The sequence below is a fragment of the Solea senegalensis genome, linkage group LG2 (assembly GCF_019176455.1).
Source record: "Solea senegalensis isolate Sse05_10M linkage group LG2, IFAPA_SoseM_1, whole genome shotgun sequence".
Classification (NCBI taxonomy): domain Eukaryota; kingdom Metazoa; phylum Chordata; class Actinopteri; order Pleuronectiformes; family Soleidae; genus Solea; species Solea senegalensis.
The window spans coordinates 35,259,485-35,284,597 of NC_058022.1; the positions used below are offsets into that span (position 1 = coordinate 35,259,485).

Here is a 25,113-nt window from a genome sequence, read left to right on the forward strand (position 1 = left end):
ACAGAGAGACAGAGACAGAGAGACAGAGACAGAGAGAGAGAGGGAGAGAGGGGTGAGGACACGAGGAGAGGAGGCGAGGAAGGAATTCAGGTGAATAACCGTGAAGACTCTTTGCTCCTTTAGCTTCCACATGCTTGAGCTCTCGGCTCATTGTGACCTTTGACCCGGCGACTGACCCTGAACTATAAAAGCACATAGTTAACCGTGAGGTCAGAGAGTGTGTGTGTGTGTGTGTCGTGTGCATGTGTGTGCGTGTGTGCGTGTGTGCGTGTGTGTGTGTGTGTGTGTGTGTGATAGAGACAAAGCCACACACAGAGAGAAAGAGTCCACCTGGCTGATCCACAATTAGCTCAGCAGCAGCAGCAGCAGCAGTAGTAGTAGTAGTAGTAGTAGTAGTATTTGAGTAAATATCAGACTTTTCCTTGCGTGGTCTTGTAATATTTAACTTCCTCTATACTACGTCTTATACTCGAACTTCCTCTATACTACGTCTTATACTTAACTTCCTCTATACTCGTCTTACGAACTTCCTCTATACTCGTCTTATACTTCCTCTAATACTTAACTTCCTCTATACTATACTTAACTAATACTCTCTTAAACTTCCTCTATACTAATAACTTCCTCTATACTACTAAGTCTCTATACTTAACTTCCTCTATACTATCTTATACTTAACTTCCTCTATACTACGCTTATACTCAAACTATACTCTTCCTCGAACTTAACTTCACTCTATACTCTCTTATACTTAATTTCTCTCTATACTCTGTCTTATACTTAACTTCCTCTATACTCATACTTAACTTCCTCTATACTTCTTATACTTAACTTCCTCCTCGTCTTATACTTACTTCCTCTATACTTCCTCTATACTCACGTCTTATACTTAACTCCTCTATACTACTACTAACTATACTCGTCTTATACTTAACTTCCTCTATACTACGTCTTATACTTCCTCTATACTACGTCTTAACTTCCTCTATACTGAACTTCTCTCTAACTTCCTCTATACTCGCGCTTCCTCTATACTACGTTTAACTTCCTCTATACTCGTCTTATACTTCTTCCTCTATACTACGTCTTATACTTAACTCTATACTCTCTTATACTTGAACTTCCTCTATACTCGCTTATACTTAACTTCCTCTATACTACCTTATACTTAACTTCCTCTATACTCGTCTTATACTAACTTCCTCCTGTATACTAACGCTATACTTAACTTCCTCTATACTCGTCTTATACTTGAACTTCCTCTATACTCGTCTTATACTGAACTTCCTCTATACTACGGATACTTAACTATACTAAACTTCCTCTATAGTATACTTAACTTCCTCTATACTCTTCTTGTCTGAACTTCCTCTATACTCGTCCTTACTTAACTTCCTCTAACGCCTTAAATAAACTCTTGAACTTCCTCTATACTACGTCTTATACTTAACTTCCTCTATACTACGTCTTATACTTGAACTTCCTCTGTGTGCTTTGAGGATAAATGAGCCTTTTGTTCACGTCTGAACGCATGGATCCCGTTTACTGTGATTTTACTGTCATGTCCTGGTTGTAACTGCAGCTCAGAATGAGGGAGAATCACGAGTACAGTCGCTTGTTTCCCTGATTAACGACTGTAGCATTTCCAAAGCACTCTGGTGTCACTCTCCGTGCAGTTAACCGGCTTTTAAACTCCTCTGCTTCACTGTCGCTGCTCGCCGTGCGTGACAAAACCATCTGCTGCCGACCACTTCACAACAAAGCCGAGCTTCAGACGAGCTTCAGACGGGGAAAACTGTCATTCAGTGTAAATCACAGACGTGACGGGACAAGCTGCAATTATTTTAGCTTGTGGATCACTTTTGTTATCTCAGTGCGTCTACTCCTGTCCATCCTCGAGTCAAAGCTCCGCCCACAAAGAACACAGGAAGTTATTGTCTGTAGTGGAATTTTGGGTTTTGAACTTACATACCATAATATTTTTACATGAACACAGCATTTTCATACAAACTGACACATAGTGGACACATTTGTGCAAGTTATACTCTACGTATTACTCCAGTATGTCACTTTAAATCAATGTTTATGGGCAGAAATTGAACATATTTGCTATAGATATGTCCATATCAGTTGTAGCGTTAGCAGTAGTAGCAAAAACACAAAAAATAATTTAAAATAGTTTGCAGTCTCGGATGGACAACACCGTGGACGCAAAGGTAACTATTGTTAGCAATACCAGTCGCTAACAACAGGCGAATCAGCGTCTTCCATCGCCAGGGAGGAGAAACGCCCGGGTTATTTGAAATATGTTTTATCTGGTGTTTGTGTACAACTACGGCGTTTTTCCCTAAATAAAACCTTTTGTTTTTCTTCATGTTTGAATTCTTAATAACACGTCGTTTTGAGGGTGAGGGTTTTTTAAGCCATTCAAATGAGTTTCTCCTCAGGCTGGATTGTGACGACGAGAGTGAAAACTACGCTGATTTTAAAAGCTTTATGATGAATTTAGCCTCCTGCTGCAGTCTCACTCCTCCTCCTGTGTATTTATGTTTCACAGGTCACAAACACGGCCGGACGATCTGGTTTCAGCTACATCTCCCCCTCACAAATGTGTATTGACGCTTGACTTTGGCTTCGGCGAGCGCAGACGGGCGGACGTTAGTTATGGTCTGATGTTTCAGATCGATGCCGCTCTGGAAGGGTCCAGTCCAGACGGGCTGTGGTCAGCGGTTTGGCCCCAGTCATCTGTAAGTATGAATCTGTGATGGACACGAGTGCAGAGGGAGGGAGGGAGGGAGGGAGGGGGGGGACGCACGGGGAGATGAGGACGGTGGACAGCACGCGCGAGAGAGAGAGTGCTATTTGTTTTTGGGGGCGAGATTGAAGATGGCAGGATCTGTGGATCTGCAGGGATTTCACTCGTAGCATCTAGTTAATATTTCAGAGGCACTTATGGTTTATTAGAGTCCCCATCAGGGCGGGAGCAGCACGTGCACTGTAAAAAACAGCCCGGTTAGAAATAGGCCAGATATTCTTTCTGAAAGTGATTTTTAATGTTCCTGTTTTGAGAAAAGAAAGAAAATCGAACCGCTTTCAGACTTTAAAGCAATTTGCTTTAAAATGAGTTAAAAACAGGCCAAAAAATTACCAAAATTGAAGAAGGTTGGACTTAATACAAGCAATTCAATTCTTTCATGTAAGAAACGTTTAGTATAACGGCCAAATATTCTTAAATTCTTTAAATTAGCTTCTAATTCTAACCACTTCCAGATTGTGATGTTCCTTAAAAAAACGAAACAGGACAAAAATAGCCAAAATTATACTCATTACAAGCAAAACAAGTCTCTCGTGTAAGAAACATTTACCTATAGCTACTACAAATATGCCAAATATTCTTACATTTTATATAAATAAATAAATAAATCCAATGGGGTAAGAAAACATTTCTTGGCTAGAATTCTTTAAAACCGCCTGTTATTTCCTTAAAATTAGGAAAGACAGACCAAAAACCAGAAAAAAATGGACCAAAATTTAAGAAAATTGTACTTATTAAAAGCAAATAAATTCAGTAAGTAAGAAATGTTTACTTAACTACTAGAATTAACAAATGATTCCTTAAAATGAGGAAAAATGGACCAAAAACTGAATTAAAGAAAGTAAAATAATAATAATAAAAATAATCTTTTGTGCAAGAAAAGTTAACTTAATAAGGAAAAACATGACCAAACATTTAAGAGAGATGTATTTATGTACAAGCAAAACTAATCTTATTTAACTACTAGAAATCGGCCAAAAAATCCTAAAAGAGGAAAAACAGCAAAACTATAAATACTGACTTATTAATGTTTCTCATATTTGCACACAGCAATCTGTGTCAGTGAACTTCACTTATTTAACGCAGCGTTTAAAACCACAAACCAGTTATTTTTCTCCTGCAAAACTTATTTTTTCCTTTTTCAGGCAAGAAATAAGAAACCAGGCTTTTTTTTTTTTACTTCGCCCTAATATTCTCTTTATCAAAAGAATCACGAAGAAGCGACACAGTGAGTTCATTGTTTACTGGTTTGTGTGTTTGTGTGAGAAAAGAAGGAGAGAGAAGAAAGAAAGAAAGAAAGAAAGGAGGAGGAGGAGGAGGAGGAAACATTTCAGCTGAAAGCTTCAAGTGTCTGAGCTCGGCCAAGTTTGGTTTCCTCATACTCCACAACAGATGTTGCTCTTTTTATCGGCATAAACAGAATAAATCACGGCGACCCGTGACGCGCCCGCAGCAGATTACGCGTTAATCCTTTGTGTCATTTTCGACGCTCCCGATGAATGCTTTATGTCGGCAGTTAAAATTAAACCGAGGCGTCGAGTGTTTTCTCTGGATGTCACTGAGGATGAAGAGGCTGAGGCGGATCCTCAGAGCGCGTGAGGACGTTATTTACATACGTGTAACACGTCACCGCCTCTGTTTCATGACTGTGTGTCGTCCTGGCCTTCATTAAAGCCCGAGGAGACGTCTTCCACAGAAACACGAAACAATAGCCGCTGCTCGTACCGGGTTTTCTCCTCGTCTCGTGGAATCATCGTCACGTTCTAGAAACAAACAGAGCTGAAACCATCTGTGCAAAAACATCGAAATGGGATTTTCACGCCGCTGTCATTCAACCTGCGGTGAATATTTTTGAAAAACCATCAAAATATCGACGACTTTTACGACTGAACTAAAGCAAAGTGAGAAATGACTCGTGTTTATTTTTATACCTCATTTTCTGTTGCTTATGCTAGATAGTCTTTCTTGTATGCCTGGTATTTGTCATTCGTTTGAACTGAACTGACTTTCTTAATTTAATCCAGAACTCAGCATTCCAACTTTCTGACTTTAATCTCAGAATTCCCACTTTCTGATTTAAATCTCGGAATTCCGACGTTTCTCAGATGTTACGACTTTAATCTCAGAATTCCCACTTTCTGATTTAAATCTCAGAATTCCAACGTTTCTCAGATGTTACGACTTTAATCTCAGAATTCCAACTTTCTGACTTTAATCTCAGAATTCCCACTTTCTGATTTAAATCTCAGAATTCCGACTTTTTCTCGGCATTACAATTTAAAGACATTAATCTCAGAATTCTGACTTTTCTCAGAATTTCCAACTTTAATCTCAGAATTCCGACGTTTCAATCTCTGTATTCATGCTGTTTTATTGTTGTTGTTTTTTTTCCATTCTTTCAGACGTTTTTGGCCCTCACACTCTTCCGTAGTCAGACTCATGCAGGAAGTACTGAACGACTCTTTTTTAATGAAAACGACTGCGTTACAAGTCACTTGTTTGTGTGTTTGTGTCGAGCTGCACTCGACAAACAAACAACAACATTAATCAACTGAAGTTTGCAGCTTTAAATAAAATGCACTTCTCAAATCAATCAGTGTGAGAACGATGTCGGAGGCGACTAATAAAAAAGGATCCATGACACAAAGGTCACAGCAGCAGACTCTGCTCAAAACATAAATCACGTTCAATTTCTCCGCCCCCCTCCTCCTCTTCCTCCTCCTCTTCCTCCTCTTCTCTCTCCGCGGCCACAGAAGGAAAACGCCCCGACGTTAAAGAAGCGCACAGCGAGATGAGAGAAGTGTTTACAGCAGAGGGGGCGTGGCCACCCTATAAATATGAAGTGAGTATAATATAAAGGTCTGTTGTGTTTATTCTATATCAGGAGTGAGTGAGACGAGGTCACGACCCACAGGCGGGTCACGGGAGAGTCTCTTAACCTCTTTTTCCTGCTTTTAGCTCAAGATTTATGTGTTTACAGTCAGTTTGAAATAAATACGCCCACATTATGATGATTTGACTGTTTTTAGAGTCTGTTTACAAACACAATGTATTCTCACATCTGCAGGATTTCACCATGATGAGACATTTGGATGATTTTTTCTTTGTATAATGTCATTAAAACAGCTTTTAAGAGACATTTAACAGGAATATACACATTAGGCATTAACTCTCACCAGAAAAAGGAAAGGGAAGTAACGGCAGACATCAAAACCAGTTTAAAGGGCATTTATATCACTGACTTTATAACTTAAAACTCAGAATTCCGACTGTGATTCCATACATTTCTATAATCGATCAGCTCTAAAATATAATCCATATCATCACATTTGTCTTCCCGTGTGAAAGGCAATTAGTCGTTATGTAGGAGGGAGGGAGGGAGGGAGGGAGGAAAGGACACATGCGAGGAGAGGAAGAGAGGACATGTCTGGACTGGTGCACAGTTACTGACCCTGAAGGGTTTTTACTCTCAGTAACCTCTCTCCCTCTGTTCCACATATTCTCCACATGTGTGTGTGTGTGTGGGGGACGGACGGGACAAAACTGTCCCAAAATGTCTCAGTATAAACACAGACAGACAGACAGACAGACAGACAGACAGACAAATCTGGGAATAGACGGCCGGAGTTTGGGTCAAAACAACTCCTAATGGAATCTGGATGTGGACGGATATGATGTGTGTGTGTGTGTGTGTGTGTGTGTGTGTGTGTGTGTGTGTGTGTGTGTGTGTGTGTGTGTGTGTGTGTGTGTGTGTCCTGGAATGTGTGAAGTGTGTGTGTGTGTGTGTGTGTGTGTGTGTGTGTGTGTGTGTGTGAGACAGACGCCGCCAGGTCATGCATGTATTCATCAGAGCCCGGGAGAAGCTGAGCGAACAGGTCAATAATCACATCTGAGGAACGCTTCACTCACTCACCGGCGCTAATCAAGACAGGAGGACACGCACACACACACACACACACACACACACACACACACACACACGCACACACACACACACACACACACAGAGAGAGAGACCCACTCCAAAATCAATTAAAACCTAATTAGACTCTCAGCTCTTGGCAGGCCTTTTATCCCTCAGTGTTTGTTGGTACAGAGTGTGTGTGTGTGTGTGTGTGTGTGTGTGGCGTGCGTGTGTGTGTACGTGTGTGTTCCCTCAGCATGTGTCACTTACAGCTCTAAGCAGGTGTAACTCCGGCTCAAAGCCTCTTCACCATCGCCGCCTCCTCCGTAACGCAGGATTACAACAAAGACACGTTATAAGAGAGACAGAGAGAGAGAGAGAGTTGGACAATGGCTTCCCTCTCCTGCTCTCACCCCCCTCCCTCCCTCCCTCCACTCCCCTGTGAGATTTACTGATTATGTTAGCAACGATTCATTTGTGAGATCCTGCTCAGACCAGGAGTTCAGATGTGTCCTGAGAGATATGAGCGGGGACACGAGCGCTGCTGGTCCGCTGCTGCCCCGTGTGGTCAGTGTGCGTCACTACGGTAAATCTGACAGTTGGAGTCAGTGATGGAGGCAGCAGGTCATCGACAGCGGTTCAGTGGGGTTTGTTGCGAGAGAGTCCATCACCGTTACAGACACTTGGAAGATGACCGTGGTCTTGTCCTGATATTGACGGATCAGAACCTGACCTCCCTTCAGCCGCGACTCCTGACGACTCATCGGTCTGACCTTTCAACCCCAACCACCGCCCCCCCCTTCATCTTCCCCCACGGCCGCTGCTGATCATTTATCGATTTCCCATTACAAGCGGAATACAGACATTGATCCCACACACCTCTCTCTGCTGCCCCTCTGGCAGACATGACTTACACACACACACACACACACACAACTTGAAAATGCTGTCTCCCTCACCATCCCACAGTCCTAGTGATTTATTCTGAAGAGCCACAGCGAGGAGCTGCATCTTCCCAGTAATGTTTGTAACTTTAGAAATCTGCTTCAAAAACACAATTAGATGATTTTTTTGTAACATTAGCTGATTTTGTACTTTTTTTGGTAACTTTAGTAGTAAAATTAGGAGTAAAATTACAACATTTTCGTCATGTTTTTTTGAGATGTAACGTTGTACGTCACAATAAGTAAAGTTCGTACTTTCTTTACCTTTTTCTTTATTTGTGGCATATTTTTAGAACATTTTAAATAATGTTTTTGGTCATTTACGTCACAATATTTTACGTGAAATTTGTGTTGTTTTTAACACATAACATATACACACACACACATGTATAAATGTACATATAATTATATACACACACACATATATACACACACACACACACACACATATATATATATATATATATATATATATATATATATATATATATATCTCGTCAGATCTTCTCACCTGAGGCTGCGCTCAATAACAAATAACCAAATAAAAGTGAGAAAATAAAACTGACGGTGGAAGAAATTGATCTTCATGAACGACTACAGCTTTATGGCGCGTTTCTTCGTGTGTGTGTGTGTGTCCAATGTTTAATTCAAGTAAAAATAAAACACTTCCTCCTGTTGCGAGAACGAGAGAACAAAGAGAGGAGAAGAGATGGATGAAAGAAAGAAAGAAAGAAAGAAAGAAAGGGGCGTGAGGATGAAGCAACGAGACATCGAGAGCCAGAATGATAGAGAGAGCGAGCGAGAGAGAGAAGGAGGTAGAATCCTCTCTGCTATATCACTAGGTAGCATCCTGGGGCCTGGTGATGGCAGATTGCATTAGAGATATGGGCCTGATATTTCATCTAGCCTTTATTACATTTACTTCACATCAATCGGCTGCAGCCTGGAGGTAAGAGCTATTTGGCACGCGGCCGGACTCCCCCTGAATTAAAGTGCCACCTCAGAACCTCAGGTTCTGGCAGCGCGCTCTGTGAGGGACACATCAGCAGCTGGACGGGGGACATTAGTCCACCCTCACTGTGCTGACCGAGCACTTCTCTGCGTTTTTATAAGGCCCTAAAGTGGCCCGGGGGGGTGGGGGGCGTGATGGCTCGTGAGCGCCATCACACAGACAGGATGCATGCTTCAAGACGGATAGTTCAGCCTCTACACCTGCTTCAATGACTATGTCGCGTCATCTCAACCAAACTAAAGTCTGCAAACCAAACCAAACCCCATAGAGAAAACTGATTGACACAGCGCTGCCTCGTGTGGTCACTTTGTGCCACTGAGGTTAATCTGAGTGAAGAGTTCACAAAAATAACATATTAGAAGTGAGTGATGAAAGCGACGGTGGATGAATCCTCGATTATCTCTGTGGACTTTGGTGCAGGAGAGCGAGCGTTTTACAAACGTCAGTTTTCAGGCCAGAAAACGCACCAAACGTTATTCTTGAGACATGATAGACTTAAGATGATGTGAATTTTATTCTACGAATCCTCTGTCACTCCGTTTTCAGATTAGAGAGAAATGATTGAGATGAACACAAACTATCCCTGTAAGTGTGCACACGTAAGCGTGTCCACTGAAAACACATGTCCATTTACAGCCTTTAGATCCACGTTATCACGTCTGAGCCGCGATCAGCAGTCGACACCATGTTTCCCCCCCGTAATTCCAGCTGTCACGCGGATTTCCAACCTGGACCGAGACGGCGAGCCCTGCGCCGCTGCACCCGCCTCGCTTGGCTCAGATCCCACACACACACACACACACACACACACACACACACACACACACACACACACACACACACACACACACACACACACACACACACACACACACACACACACACACACACACACACACACACACACACACACACACACACACACACACACACACACACTGCCGTGCCTAATCACACAGGCCAGAAAAGGAAGAAACCCATAACATCACTACAGGGTTGGGATCAATCGAGGTAAAAAGCGTAACATGTGACGGTATCTCGCCGCACTCCGGCTCCTTTCAACCTCCTGCTGCTGCTGCTGCTTTTTCTAAAGCCGGAGGGAAAATGCTTCCAGCGTGAAACACAGAAGGGCAAACACATTAGTTTTTAGAGGTTATGCATAAATAAATGTTGGCGCAATCTCACATTTCTCTAATGGCCCTTTAAAATGTGAGGGTTATCGCTGGAAGGTCGGAGAAGTGGACGACTGAGGGGAGCGAAAACGCCGCGGCCGAGATTTAGACCTCATTTAAAAACGGGTGTAAGCGGGTTTGTGAGCAGCGGGAATGTGTGTAATCTGTGAGGAAGAGGATTAGGGCCATATGGGAATATTTATTTGGATACAAATAACAGAAATGTGACATTAAAGTCAGAATTCTGAGAAAAACTTCAGACTTTTTCTTCTGAATTCTGACTGTAATCTCAGAATTCTAGATTATTTACTCAGAATTCTAGATTATTTACTCAGAATTCTGATTTAAATCTCAAAATTCTGGCAAATTTTTTCAGAATCATGTCTTGAATCTCAGAATCCTATCATATTTTCATCAAATTCTGACTGTAATCTCAGAATTCTGGCATATTTTCCCCCAGATTCTGCCTTATTTTATCTCGTTTCAGAAAGGATTTTGTCCTCATACGTCAAAACCTAAAACATGTCCTTAAACTGTCACGTGAGGATATAAAAGTCACAAAATGCCAGGCTGCGTCTGAAAAGCCCGTACGTGCGAGTGTGGACACGACGAGGAGATAAAAATAAAAGAAGCAGGAAGTCATTTTGAAGAAGAAGAAGAAGAAGAAGAAGAAGAGAAGGAGGCGCAGCTGCTACAACGGTCAATGAATCACACGCTCTTTTAAAAGTGACTTTGTTACGATCACGAGACTCTTTGTCGAACACAGACCTCAGAGGTTAATCCGTGAAATTAAAAGAATTATAATTATAATCCCACCATAAAAATGAAAACTTCCATGAACGACCGTGAAGGTAAACACTGTGTCGCGTTATTTGATGTCAAATCGTTGCAAAATGACCTCCCTTTTGCAGCCAGTCGTAACGCTTGAACACAGAGTCACACGCACACACACACACACACACACACACACAGAGAGAGCAGCAGCTGAGCTGTTGATAAGCTGTTCACCTCCTCACAGCCTGAGGCGCAGACGGACGGACGGACGGACGGAGAGAAAAGTCAGACTTCTCCACGGAGGAGGTTTTATTGGGATGAGGGTTTGTCGTCTTTTTTCCGCCTGGAGGAAGCGAACGCTTTGACCTGCACACACACTTACTTCCACTCCATCTCCCGTCATCCTCCGTGTACCAGTGGGACTCAGGTGGGACATATGAACACATGAGCTCTGGTGGAGTTCATGAGCCGCCGACATTTTTTTGCAGAATCACGTCTTTAATCTCAGAATTCTTGCTTTTTTACCTTTCTTTTTTTTTTCTTACCAAATTCTGACTTTTTTCCTCAAAAATTTCAATTTATTTCCTCAAAATTCTGTTTTAATCTCAGAATTCTGGCATATATTCATCCAATTCTGACTTTTCCCTGCAAAATTCTGACTTAAATGTCAAAATTCTGGCTTTTTTTAAGATAATGTCTTTAATCTCAGAAATGTTTTCACCAAATAATGACTTTTTCCACAGAAATTTCACTTTTTCCTCAAAATTCTGTCTTGCATCTTCAAATTCTAGCATACTGTATTATTCATCAATTTCTGACTTCTTCTTCTCTGGATTTCCACAGTAATCTCAGAATTCACAGAATTCCACACACAAAATGACATTTGACAAAGTCATTTGCTTCTGTTAAGTCTTAAATCCTGTACCTGGTCTGAGGTCGCGCTTGTTTGGACGTGAGACATTCAAGTTAGATTCACGTTACCGTGACATATTAATAACAAAGTCAAGCGGGAGCGTCCGTGTCTCAGGCAGCTTGTTAGCAAAGTAAAAGCAACTACACTGCAAAAAAAAAAAACCCTGAACTTTGCCTTTAACCAGAGGGAACAGAATAATCGCTGAGTCATTCTTTGTCTGAATTCACCACAACACGACTGGTTCTCGGTTTCCCTCTCTTTTCTCCGCGCTGCTGAGGTTGTGTGCCGCAGTCGTGCCCTTGAGCAAAGGAATTTAACTCGTTTAAACTCCATTACCCCGGAGGCGGCAGCATTAACAGGCTGTGGCTGCACTGGGCAGCCTCCAGGACATTATGTGTGTGTGTGTGTGTGTGTAATAGTGAGAATGTGTAAGAAGCGATTATTTCACAGAAAGAAAGAGAAACCACACGACTACTTAACGGCGAGGGATTATTGCGAGAAAGATTAAGAAGTTTACTTGTTGTGGTCAAGACAAAACCACTGGCACTGGAGTTATTACACAACAACTAAACATCGCTGTGTTTCAGGAGGAAATGAAAATGTCAACACGAACCGTCGCTCACAACAACAACGACGACTGAAAGTCATGAAAGGGCCCGCGCAGTGCCGCAGTTCTCGGACTTCACTTACGTATTCGTTAACTCCCTCAAAAATGACCGCAAAACCACAGAATAATAATAATAATAATAATAATAATAATGATAACTGTTCGCTCATTTATGTAGGGTGCAAATCAAAACATTTCAAAACCAAGTCTCTCGAAGTTTTAAAGGTTCAATTTCCAAAAACTCTAAATACGGCAAGTTTCAAACTTGCCGTATTCGTATATCGCAGGCGGTGGTGGGTCTGTGCGAGTGGAGGAAGTGGAGGATTAGAAGTTAGTTCCCGCTCTTACTTGCAGTCCAGCCTCTCGATCTCAAAGTGTGGGTTGAAGTTGAGGACGATGCGCTGCGACGGCTCCGGTGCCGTGATGATCCAGTGGCAGTTCTGGTGCGGTGGATACTCCAGAGGGTAACCGGGCGAGGTGATGTAACCCGCTTCACTGGCGTCCAGGATGCCGCCGCACCCCGAGGCTGTCGGATAGAAAAACACAGAGGAAGCGTGTAAGCAAGAGATGACAAATGTACACAACGTAGTCAAAAACTGCACAAAAACAGTAAAAGAACTATATCTCCACACAATCTGAGACACCAGCAATAATAAAAATACTGTGTTCAAATCTGTCCTTTTACACACCATAAAAAAAGCATTGTATTAGTAATTTTCGTCATATTTGACCCGAGTTATAACTCAAAGAGCATCAATTCAAAAAAAAGGTGCACAATATGAGCAACAGCATTTGTTTCTCTTTGAAATAAGACTGACATTATGTCACATGTGAGCCACAAACAATCAACCCATCAGGATTTCTGCCGGGCCACTCAGATGTTGCTTTTGGGCTGCATTCGGCCCACCGGCCACCATTTGAATCCCATTTTGTGAACACAAACAACGTAACAACAGCATGTGTGTAGAGTTAAAAATGAAAACTGTACCAAGTGTGCGACTGATTTAATGTGAAACACATACGACCGTCCACGTGTTTTCAGAGGAGCGGACGTTTTCTGCCGCCAGGGACAAATGAGTCGGGATCTTTGAAAGCTTTCAGAAAATCTTACACAGACGAGCTTTAAATCGCTGCAGTGAGGCTGTTCGTTTCATCGAATAAATAAATGATAAGAAAATAAATACATAAAAGGACGATGGTGATGTTTACTTAAACCTCATTATATACACACACACACACACACACATCTATACATATATACACATACATACATATATACACGTGTACATATATATATATACATACATATGTGTATATATATATACACATATGTGTGTATATATATATATATATACATATATGTGTGTATGTATATATATGTGTGTATATATATATACACATATATGTGTGTATGTATATGTATATATATATATATATACGTACACGTGTATATATGTATGTATGTGTGTATACACATACATACATATATACATATATACATATATACACATACATACATATGTGTATTATTCATATTTATTTGGCCAATAAAAGAATGAGAATCCCTAGTAAATGAAGGAGGAGGAGCCTCAGCTCGTCTGTGGATGAAGATGTGATGAGCAACAAATGAACAGTAAAACAAAGAAAAGCAATTTAGGAGAATCAGTGAGGAGGAAATTGGAAAAACTTGTCCATTGTGGATTCTGTGAATGTGAGTGGGAGCAGCACACACACACACACACACACACACACTAAAACAATAACAGATCATCACACACACACACTCTCTCTCTCTCCTCCACACCCAGCCTCTTATCTCCCTCGACTCCTCCGTTGGGAACGTTCTCCAGGAGTAATTGTTGCTCCGGCAAACCCATCTGCAAACATTAGGACACATTCCCTGATGCTATCGCGCTCTCCCAGGAACAATAGCCTGCCAATGGCATCGCTCACTCATGATTCCACAGGAAGTGACACGCGCAGTTGTCTAGTTGGGGTTCTATGGAGGCCACCCCCCGCAAACACATCAACTCGTATGTGCATACAATAGCAACAATGGCTCTTTTATTACACAACCGCGCAATAAGTTTACGGGCGGAGAGACGGAGGACGTGTTCTCCATGACAACGACGACGTGGGATCTCCAAATGTACCAGTGGTTTGTTCATATCAGCAGCAGATGAGCGGGAATATGGACCAAGTCACGCAGAGAAGAGACAATAAAAAAGGACTTTTCTCTCTCTAAAACTCATTCACGAGGTTTCTTGAATGCATCTTCACACAGAACTGGAAGTCTTGTGCCGCGGGATCACATTTGTGAAGGTGGTCGTGACAGAACTGGGTAATGGACGGCCATTCAGACTGAGCTGGTTCACGATGGAGCTCCATCTACGTCTACGACGTCGGTAAAGTCGGGCTACTCTCGCGATCGTCGCTAATGCGCAAAAAAAAGGCTGATCCCACAGCGCGAAAAGGAGCAGCTTCGAGGTGCGTTCAAGGAACCTCGTAAATGTCCTCAGTGCCGCACACACGCATGAAGCTACTGACTAAACGTTTGCTGCTTCTGTTTTTATGAACACACTCATTTATAAAAACAATTGTTACTAATATGAAAACATCAGCTGTTTTTCTGAGAGGAATTCTGTCCAAAATGTTTCCATAAAAATAAAACTTGATTATTATTTTTTTTTAAATTCAGGAAAGTCATCAAGGGTACGACATGTGTCATATGATTCAGGACAAGATCAGCATAAATAATAGAATAAAGGAGATATGAAAGACGGGCATGGGCACAAGTTTAACAAATGTTTTTACAGTCTTGTGCGTTTAGGTTTAGATTTTGACCGAAGTCCTACTAAAATATTCTGTTTTTATGAACATGCAAGTGCGACATGTGACGTACGAGTTTGAGGAAACACTAAACAACAATCTCAATAACAGGTTTCATCACTCGACGAAGGGGTTGATATACGTTTGTGTGAAAGCATCAATAAGAGGGAGACTTAAAAAAAACAAACAAACAACAACAACAGCAGCAGCAGCAGCAGCAGCAGCGAAGGCTTCAAGTGTAATAGAGCCTTCAAGTGTTGACATTTCCAACGCCTGTGCTTTAAAAGCCACACTTAAGATTCTCTGACATTTGATTGAGCTGAGATCACTTCACACACACACACACACACACACACACACGCGCGCCGACCGACGCGACGCACACACACACCTGTCAGACACACACCACTGGGCCACACAGGTAGTGTTACGTGACACACAGTTCAGATGATGACACGCTCACACACTCGCGCACACGCACACACACACACACACACACACACAAATACATACAGAGGAGCTGTCAATCACAGCAGAGGAAAAAATAGCAACCTGGGACATTTTAAAAAAAGATCGAGAGGATGGAAACACACACACACACACACACACACACACACACAGACAGACGTCTCTTTATCTTGCACGTGTGTGTGTGTGTGTGTGTGTGTGTGTGTGCGCAGACAGACACTCATTGTTAGAGAAGCCTGTGGAGGGAACAGTGTGCAGGAGGCTATCAGTGCAGAGCCTCTGCAGATTAAGCCGTTCAGGGAGATTCCTGCAGCCTCAACACTTTTTTCTTTCTTTCCTTCTCCCTGAGCTGCCCATTCAGCTTCCTGTGAGGAGGAGGAGGAAGAGGAGGAGGAGGAGGAAGAGGAGGAGGAGGAGGAGGAGAGACAGTTCGGAAGGATTATATCAGGACGAGGAGTGAATGGAGGATGACAGAAGATTAGTATCCTGAATAATCTTCCATAAAACTTCCTAAATAAGGTCGTTATAAAAGCCCAGGTCCTGGAATGACCCTGGAAATAAGTCAAGTAAATCACTAGGACTGCATGTAGGTGAGATAAACGGCATATGAATGAAGAGATGGTGAGGTTATAACGTTATTATTATTAATAATTAAAATCTATAATTTAGCACACACTATAGACACATGTGCTGTACACAAATGTTGTGTCTCAGTGTGTATAAAATTCCCGTTGGAGCCGCTCTGATTATGAAAAGACACAATTTTGTACAAATGAGGGAAAGTTTTAGTCTTGTAGACTTATGTTAACGTACATACAGAAGCTTTGAGAGGATTCCAGTGTCTTTCTCCTTATTTTCACCACAAACTATCGTCAATCTGATGGATTTCCTTGATATTAACAAACCTGAGCAGTTCAAAGGTCAAAGGTCACAAAAACTACAGAAAAACGGTTGATTTTGTGACTTCTGACTCAACCTATTAACTGTTATTCTACAGCACATTCACCACAGGTGCACCTCAGGGTTATGTGTGTGTGTGTGTGTGTGTGTCGTAATGTTGTTACATTCTGAGATAAAAGAGAGGAGGAAGAAGAAGAGGGAAGATTGATGGGTGAGGGCGGTGGGTCGGGTTAATGTATGAAGGGTGGGTTTGTCATCAGAAGGGAGGGAGAGAGGGGAGAAGAGGAGGAGGGAGGAAGAGAGGAAGAGAGGGAGGGAGGAAGAGAGGGGAGAAGAGGAGGAGGGAGGTGAAAAAAAAGTGATGAGGAAGGAGAACGATGGAGAGAGAGCATCTGACGAGCCTCATTAAGACATGCCTGATATCCAGCAGCTCCCTGTTCACACTGACCCCACTGAGACACCTCTGTCAGTCACACTGTGTGTGTGTGTGTGTGTGTGTGTGTGCGTTCACTGCAGTGCACACACACACACACACACACGCGCGCTATGACAGTGACACAGCAGCAATTTGTGAGAAAAACTTTCTAATTACACTGACAGATGTGTGTGTTTTCTCCTAATTGCTCGGATATTCTTAGCAATTAGTGCACAGGAAAGTGTGCATATACCGTGTGTGTGTGTGTGTGTGTGTGTGTGTGTGTGTGTGTGTTTGGGGAGAAGAATGTGTGTGTTGGGGAATAACACGGGGCATTCAGGAGCTGCCAGTGAGCTTCATGAATTACACTGTCTCTTCTACTAGAGGAGCCCATCTGTCTCCACACACACACACACACACACACACACACACACACACACACACACACACACACACACACACAGTGACACTGCTGTGTGTAATAGGTGTTTTGCTTCCTGTACGGTGCAAACACACGTGACACTTCAGTATCAGTAACAGATAAGCCATGAACCTGTCATGTCGTTAAAACATGTAGCGCTTCCTGCCACCGTGAGGCAGTCACGCACACGCAGACAAAGAGCTCAGCCCGACGGGAAGCAGCGATGAAGAAGAAAGTCTAGAAAAGACACAGAGCGTCCACATGACGGCAGAACCCGAGTGACTTCTGCGGGACGAGCGACGAGCGAGATTCACCAAAAAACATTCAAATTTCACGTAGGAAATCAAGCTCTCACACACACACACACACACACACACACAAGTGAGAGGATTTCACGAGCGTCGCTGAAGGCATCACTGCCGAGATGAGCTTTTCTGACATCGCAGCGACGCAGCGCCCCCACCAGGCTGGTAACCTGCTACACCTCGATTACAAATAACAATCTGAGCCATGTATTAGCAAAAACAAGCCTTTTTCTAATGGATATAACTGAAAGATGAAGTCAGACAGGTTTGTGTATGGACGTTACACCTATCTGCAACTATCGTTTTCACGATTAATTGAGTAATCGCTTGGTCCACAAAATGTCAGAAAGCGTTGATCAAACCAGGAAATGACGATGTTTTTGTCCACAAACCAAAATGTTTCCTTTTTTAATGATTTCTTTGTTACACGGAGCAAAGAAATAAAGAAAATCTCCGCATCTGAGAAACTGAAACAAGCAGGAAATCTGGTCTTAATTCACTGAGCAATTGATTCATAATCGAGTCATTGTCTCACCTCTTGTTCCGTCATTTGAAGAAAGTGGGCCGAGTGCTGTGAGAGGAGAGCGAGAGTGGAAGTGGGAAGCGAGCAGGGTTTTACGAGCGTCGCTGAATGCATCACAGCTGACCAGAAACATTGCCGCGAGTCACTTATTTGGCGAAAACAAGCATTTTTTTTAAAACGGACATAACTCAGAAGGGGCGGTTACCTCGTACGACGACACGTGGCTGGACACACCCACATTTATAAAACATAGGGGCCCAGGTCAGTGACATGAAATCACATTGATTGTGTTTTTTGGCGATTTCAGACCTGTGATACACACAAAAAAGGAGAATATTTAAAATAAAATAACATAACTTACCCTCTGCTTATATACGTGTGTGTGTGTGTGTGTGTGTGTGTGTGTGTGTGTGTGTGTGCTTCCTTGTCATTCCAAATGAAGCGGAGACCAGAGACGTCTCTGTGCTCACTGTGAGAGCCTTTATCTTCATTATCGGAGGAAAAAGTGCATATGTCTGCATGTCTTAGCTCGCATACTTTATGTGTGTGTGTGTGTGTGTGCGTGCATGTGTGTGTGCGTGCACGTGTGTGTGTGTGTGCTCTCATTTCTATTAGCTGTCTTATCGGGGCAAAGTATGGCGTCACGCTCTGGTATAAGCTGCGAGTGCGAGGAGAGGCACTGATAAACCCTCCATCATTCCTAGTGTCTCTTGCCCGCCCTTCCCTTCCCTCCTTCCCTCCCTCCCTCCCTCCCTCACCCCACCTTAATTAAAAAGTGCTATCGCCCAGAGTGAGGGAATGAGAGGGGAGAGTGGGCCGCACTCATCCATTCAGTCAGGAGCAGGAGTTGTCTCCACGCCTGCTTTTTAATCTCACCCATTCCACACTAGACTGGACTCAAGGAGAGGGTGAGGGGGTGAGGAGGAGGGAGGAGAAGGAAGAGTCACTTTTACTGGACATTTACGCTGAAGCATCTACAAACAAAACCAGCTGAAAACATGCAGGGACACGAGGTAAATAAGGGTTTATTTTCCCGCCTCAGCGGGTGTATATTTTATCAGCTGAGCCTTTTGTTAAGTCGACACTACACATTTAATGTGTTCACCACTATATCACACAAGGAAACTGAGGTTTTTAAACACCCTCGCTCTCCCACACCAAACTCCATAGAGAAAATCACCGATTTTAGCTGGCGGGGACACAGTAGCTGCTGGTCTACTGCTGCCTCGTGTGGTCACTTTGTGTCACTGAGGTGAATCCGAACGCAGGATTTCAAACACAAAATTGACAAAATAGCACATTTGAACTTAGTGATGGAGGCAGCAGTGGATCAACAGCTCCTGTGTGCTGTGGTGTAAAATCACTGGTTTTCTCAATGGGCTTTGGTGTGAGAGTACAAAAGTTGATTTTCATGTCAAAAAACACTGTAAGAGTGAAAGAAAAGCAGCAGATGTGTTTTTATTCTTGACGGCAAAGTATCTCACACAACCACACTTCAAAAAAAACACCTGGTTACTTTCCGTAAGTGCACAAGGGTTGGTAGAAACCTAAAATAAATCTAAATATCATCACTATGCTCACATTTTCCATCTCGAACAATTCCACAAAGAGGAATAAAACAACATCGACGTCAATCGACAGCAATAAGAGCAAGAAGAACAGGGGGAAGTGAGTAAAAGTACACCTCTGCTCACAGTTTCATCCTCTGAATGTTGCATTTCCTGGAATTCACATGATGTATTTCCCTGCGTGACGAGAGCAGCGAGACTTCCTCTGACTCAGGGATGCAATAAAAACATTCTGGAGTCAGTTGTGCAGAGAAGAAAAGACACGCTGACAAACTACAGACAGTCCACAAATGCAACAACAATTCTCCTTTTAAAGCCACATCAGTGGTGGATAATAACACCCCCCCCCCTCGAAAAACAATCCTCTTTCCCTTCTTATTTCATCTTCTCCCTCCCTAACAGGATAAGTGGCCCATGCTAATCAGCTAAATGCACAGAACTGGCCACGGTGATCAATGGTTCAATGGATCAATCGAGTAAACAGATGGTCCCCGGTGCCTGCAGGAGGGAGGGCTAATCCCAAACACTACCTGACTACAGTATCAGGTCTCCCCTCCCTCTCCCCTCTTTTGTCTCAGCAAACCTGCGCCGCGCCGAGCCGAGCCACTTCTCACAAAGGCTTTCCCCTGTCTGCACACAGGAAGCAGAGGAGCTGTGGAGGATCTCCCGGCTCTGCTGCAGGACTCCTGCTGATCTGCTGCCGCTCGCGACCCCCCGACGTCACGCACACCTCCCTCAAACAAAAAGGAGAAGAAGGAACTGCTCTTCTGTTGCTGCACACTGTCCGATTGTTCTTCTGTCCATGCATGAGCAGGAAATCTGCAGCGCAACCATATGTAAACAATGCTTTTCTTCGCCCTAAACGCTGCAGTACATATGCCAGGCCTGTGTGTGGCGCTGTACCAAAACATGAGTGAAGGAAGTCAAGACGGCAAAGAAAGATAAAAAAAAAAGAAGGTTTGCGATTTTCCAAGCTCCCAAAACGTGGATATAACACTGATACGGTTAGAAAAAACAAACAAAAAACTACAGTGGATCCACCCCCGGTCACTAGGTGGCGATGCATTACAGCGCATACGATCACAGAAACAGAGATGACTAAGGAAAGAAAATAAAAGTTAACACGACAAAGAAGATAAGCGACCGGCAGCGAATGTAATCATTTTCCTAAAGTAGTTTTACGATATTCCAACGCTGTCAAAATAAAAAGCTCCCACAAGGTGGACAAAATGCTAATACCGTAAGAAAACAAAACAAAAAAAACATTAGCTCCAGGATCCACTCCGATACACCTCCTTTTCTGTCAGGAACCAAAAAAGCTTCGGCCCGATCCACACTTTATCGTCCTAAACCAACTCTGAACGCTGCAGTACATATGACAGGCCCGTAGGTGGCGCTCTAGCACTACAGTGTATACAATCACAAGAAACAGAGACGACTCACGAAAGAAAATACAAGTTAACAAAGTCCAAACACGAGAGGACGACGGCGACAAAGAAGATGAGCTCTCGTTTTTCCGACACATTTTTGCGATTTTCCCACAAACAGTGACATCTACTGGTGAGACAAACTCCTCCACTCACACACTCACATACACACATCTCTCTTTCCTCAAGTGTGTCAGGAAACTACGGTGGCCATCGTACGCCATCGGCTCATGCACTGGGTTTATGTGGGCGGAGCCAATTCCAGATGGCAGCCTCGGTGAAACGAGGCCCGAAAAGCATAAACAAAGACAAATTAGGTTGATTTTTTAAGTGAATATCAACACATTTGTGATCGGACCTCACGTTTCTGCTTGTAAATGGGATTGTTTCTGGGTCAAAGGTCAAGTGCAGGGACACACAGCAGTTTTTTAAAAAGTCTCAAACTTGTGACTGACGGTAAATCTGAAATCCAGCAGCAGCTCAGACCCGAGCGCCGTCCCTGAGCGAACATTAACCCCCTCCACCTGCACGCTGACGACCCAGCTCTGTTTTATTTATGGAGGTCTTGTTTTTAATTTCACCCCGAGCGCGACGCACTGTTCCTGGGGCTTTACTTTGAGCCCGCGCCTCTCGCTCTTGACGGCTATTGAACGGGAGCCGCTCGGGGTTTTGTCTTTGGCTATGAATGCTAATCTGTGACCTTGTTTTCACAGCTGATACCTCGGAGAGGCTGAGGCAGATTAAAACGGACGAGAGATTGGAGGAGTGGAGGTGAAGGAAAACAAATGAAGACATTAAAGCCAAAAGGATTCAACAAAGAAGTGTCACGGGAGGATTAGCGCGCGACGGGAACTGAAGAGAGAATTTGATCCATTTTTTATGACGCCACAAATCAAAAGTAAACAAATCCACTGCAGTGTGGAAACTTGGACGATAATCACAACCACACTGAGCCTAAAAATACACTTGTTTAAGGGGAAAAATCTGTCTAGTAGTAACATATTATTCTTAATGAAGATGGAATTTAATCTCAAAGCTGCAAAGAATGAAAGTTCAGAGTGAAAAATGGTAGCCTGATATTCAGAACATTTTCCTCCAAATTGGGATTATCCGCTTCTTTTATGAAGAAATAGATGATTAAAAAAATTATAAAAAATACTGCGCTTTTTCATTATTAAAACAACAATGTGAATACTTTGCTCGTTTGCATTGAGAAACCAGATAAACTACGAGTTAAAATGACTTTTAGTCCAAGGTCCAGTTTTTTTTACTCTTAATTATTTTTTTTGAAAATTAAGAAGACACAAAAATCTATTTTAACGACATTTTTCTGACATTTAATACGAGGTTCAGATCATTTGACTACTTTTCTTGAGAAATAGACAATTTTAAGGCATTTTTATAACAAGCACTTCGAAGATTTGGTGGCGATATAGATTCAGATTTTTTTTGCCATTTTTGCTCATGGTTCTGCAGAAAAATAGCAATAGAGCTTTGACAAAAATCACATAATACCACTTCAAATATAGTCTTTGGGTCAAAATGTGGATCTTGACAGTGGAAAACTTGGTTTTGTTGTTTAAAAATAGTGTTTTTCTATTATTAAAACATCTTCAGTGTCTAAAACGTGAATACTTTGTGGACGTATTTGTTCCTTTGTGTTGAGAAAACCATAAAAACTATAAATATCTTCCGTTTGTGTACAAAACATTTCAGGTTGTTTTTGTTGCCATTTCTTGACTAAATAAAATAATCAGCAGTTGCAGCCCTGAGAGAAGAAGACGACAATGAAGATGATGATGAAACCATAGGTGGAGAAGATGCAAAAGCCACCCACTCAATAAACATGCAAATGAGCTGCTTAATGGAGTGAATATTAATGCTGCTGGTAAGAAGTAATTAATGTACATGTCAGTGATTACAGTGAGAGTGCAGAGAAGAGGAACTCCCACGGACCCGGCGCCCCGCCTGCCGCAAACAGTGCCGCGTCCGAGCGCCCGACATCTTTCACGGATCATTTCACGTCAGACCACGTGAGATTGTGTGAGAATGTGTGACATTGCGTGAGATGGTGTGAGATCTTGATGCATGTGGAGGTTTCCGGCTGAGACGCCTCGGGCTCTCGTTTGGTCTGTTCCAAAACATTATGTTTTCAGGGGAGAGGAGAAGAGACGATGCAGTCAGGAGATTAACAAACAAGCCTTAAATGTCAGTCTGTTTCTTCTTCTTCTTTACACACACAACTTTATTCACGAGTAAAACTCTCTGCACTATTGGAAATCAACTAAACTCCCACAAGTGAGAGAACGGACCAATTATACCACAAAAAAACTGCCTCATTATAGAAAGATTTCCTTCTTCTCTGCTTATTTTACACAGAATGAGCAACAAAATAGACAGAAAAATTGTTATTAAATGACTTTTTTTGGAACTAACGCAAGTATATCTTTATTGTGTCGATTATTTTGACCCTGGCACAATACATTCTGAGCTTTATCTGGTGAAGTCTCATCATGATTTGGCTTCTGTGACGTCATTTCTGCTGTTAAAGGCTGTTTCAGTGACTGATATGAACACATTTAGTCAAACATTGTTGATTTTAACATATTTACAAATGTAAATATGCTTTATCATGAAAGATTTAAAAGGTAACAAGTGCATTTTGAGAATGGAATACAGATAATGACTGTTTACTTATTTGTGGGGTGGAGTCTGAATTTTGAGATTTTTACTAGTTAACCTCAGAAAGAAAAAACAAAACAGAATCAAAATGCAGATTTTGTCTTACATTTCTGACTTTTAATTCAGACTTTTCACTTCAGTGTCAGTTTGATGTCTTTTTTCTAGGTTTTTTGGCCTCTTTAGTAAAACCCTCACATGTTTATAGGACAGATAATGTGTCTCCTTATCCCTCTGTAGCCATTTTGTCAGTGTTGATGTCAGGGAGATGTCTCGTCCAAACGTGTCCTCATTTACCAATAAACACACTTCACTCTGTCACTCCCTCCCTCACCCTCTCACTCTCACTCTTCAGCTGCATCCCCTCAGTCACTTCACACACATGATCCTCATGAACACGCTCTGCTCCCTCGACGACCAGCCACCGTTTAACTCCGAGACCCGGTCACGCTCTCGTCCAACACCAACACAGTCCAGACCCACAACATCACCTCCTCCTTCTCCCCAACCTCACTCCTCTCCTCTCCTGCATCTGTCTTTCCCCTCTTCTCCTCTCCTCTGCAGTCATTATCTCCTCCTCACTCTCTCTCCTTTCTCTGGCATCTGTGTGTAATGTGGCTCTTGAGGGACGACAGCAGCGACAGCAGCAGTGAGGACTCAGCAGTGACAGCAGCAGTGTGGGACGGACAGCAGCAGTGAGGACAGCAGCAGTGAGTGAGGACAGCAGCAGTAGTGAGGACAGCAGTAGTGAGGACAGCAGCAGCAGTGAGCAGCACAGCAGCAGTAGGACAGCAGCAGCAGTGGACAGCAGCAGCAGTGAGGACAGCAGCAGTAGCAGGAGGACAGCAGCGCAGCGGTGACAGCAGCAGTGACAGCAGCAGCAGCAGTGTGTGAGGACAGCAGCAGCAGTGGAGGACAGCAGCAGCAGCAGCAGCAGGTGAGTAGAGGACAGCAGTAGTGAGGACAGCAGCAGTAGTGGGGCAGACAGCAGTAGTAGTGAGGACAGCAGTAGTAGGGGACAGCAGTAGCAGTGAGGACAGACAGCAGCAGCAGTGAGGACAGCAGCAGCAGTAGTAGTGAGGACAGCAGTAGCAGTGGGACAGCAGCAGCAGGAGGGACAGCAGCAGTAGTGAGGACAGCAGCAGCAGGACAGCAGCAGTAGTGAGGACAGCAGCAGCAGGAGGACAGCACAGCACAGTGCATGGTAGCAGTGTGTTGGCAGCAGTGAGGACAGACAGCAGCAGTAGTGAGGACAGCAGCAGGGACAGACAGACGTGCATGGTGCAGTGTGTTGGCAGAAGAGAAGGAGAGAAGGAGAGAGAAGGAGGCAGGAGGAGGGGGAATGTTCTAGCTTTCATTCTTGCCTGATGGCTGCCAAGAGCCCCACATCTGTCTCTGATCAAGGAGAACACACACACACACACACACACACACACA

At 43.1% G+C, this 25,113-nt stretch overlaps 1 protein-coding gene across 1 annotated transcript in view; it reads right to left on the reverse strand.

Moving 5' to 3' along the window:
* Positions 1-25,113, reverse strand: part of nrp2a (neuropilin 2a) — a 79,415-nt gene that overhangs the window by 52,247 nt on the left and 2,055 nt on the right. Inside the window, exon 2 of the mRNA XM_044018033.1 lies at positions 12,490-12,667. Within this exon, the coding sequence (XP_043873968.1) occupies positions 12,490-12,667 (178 nt within the window). The remainder of the gene's footprint in view (positions 1-12,489; positions 12,668-25,113) is intronic.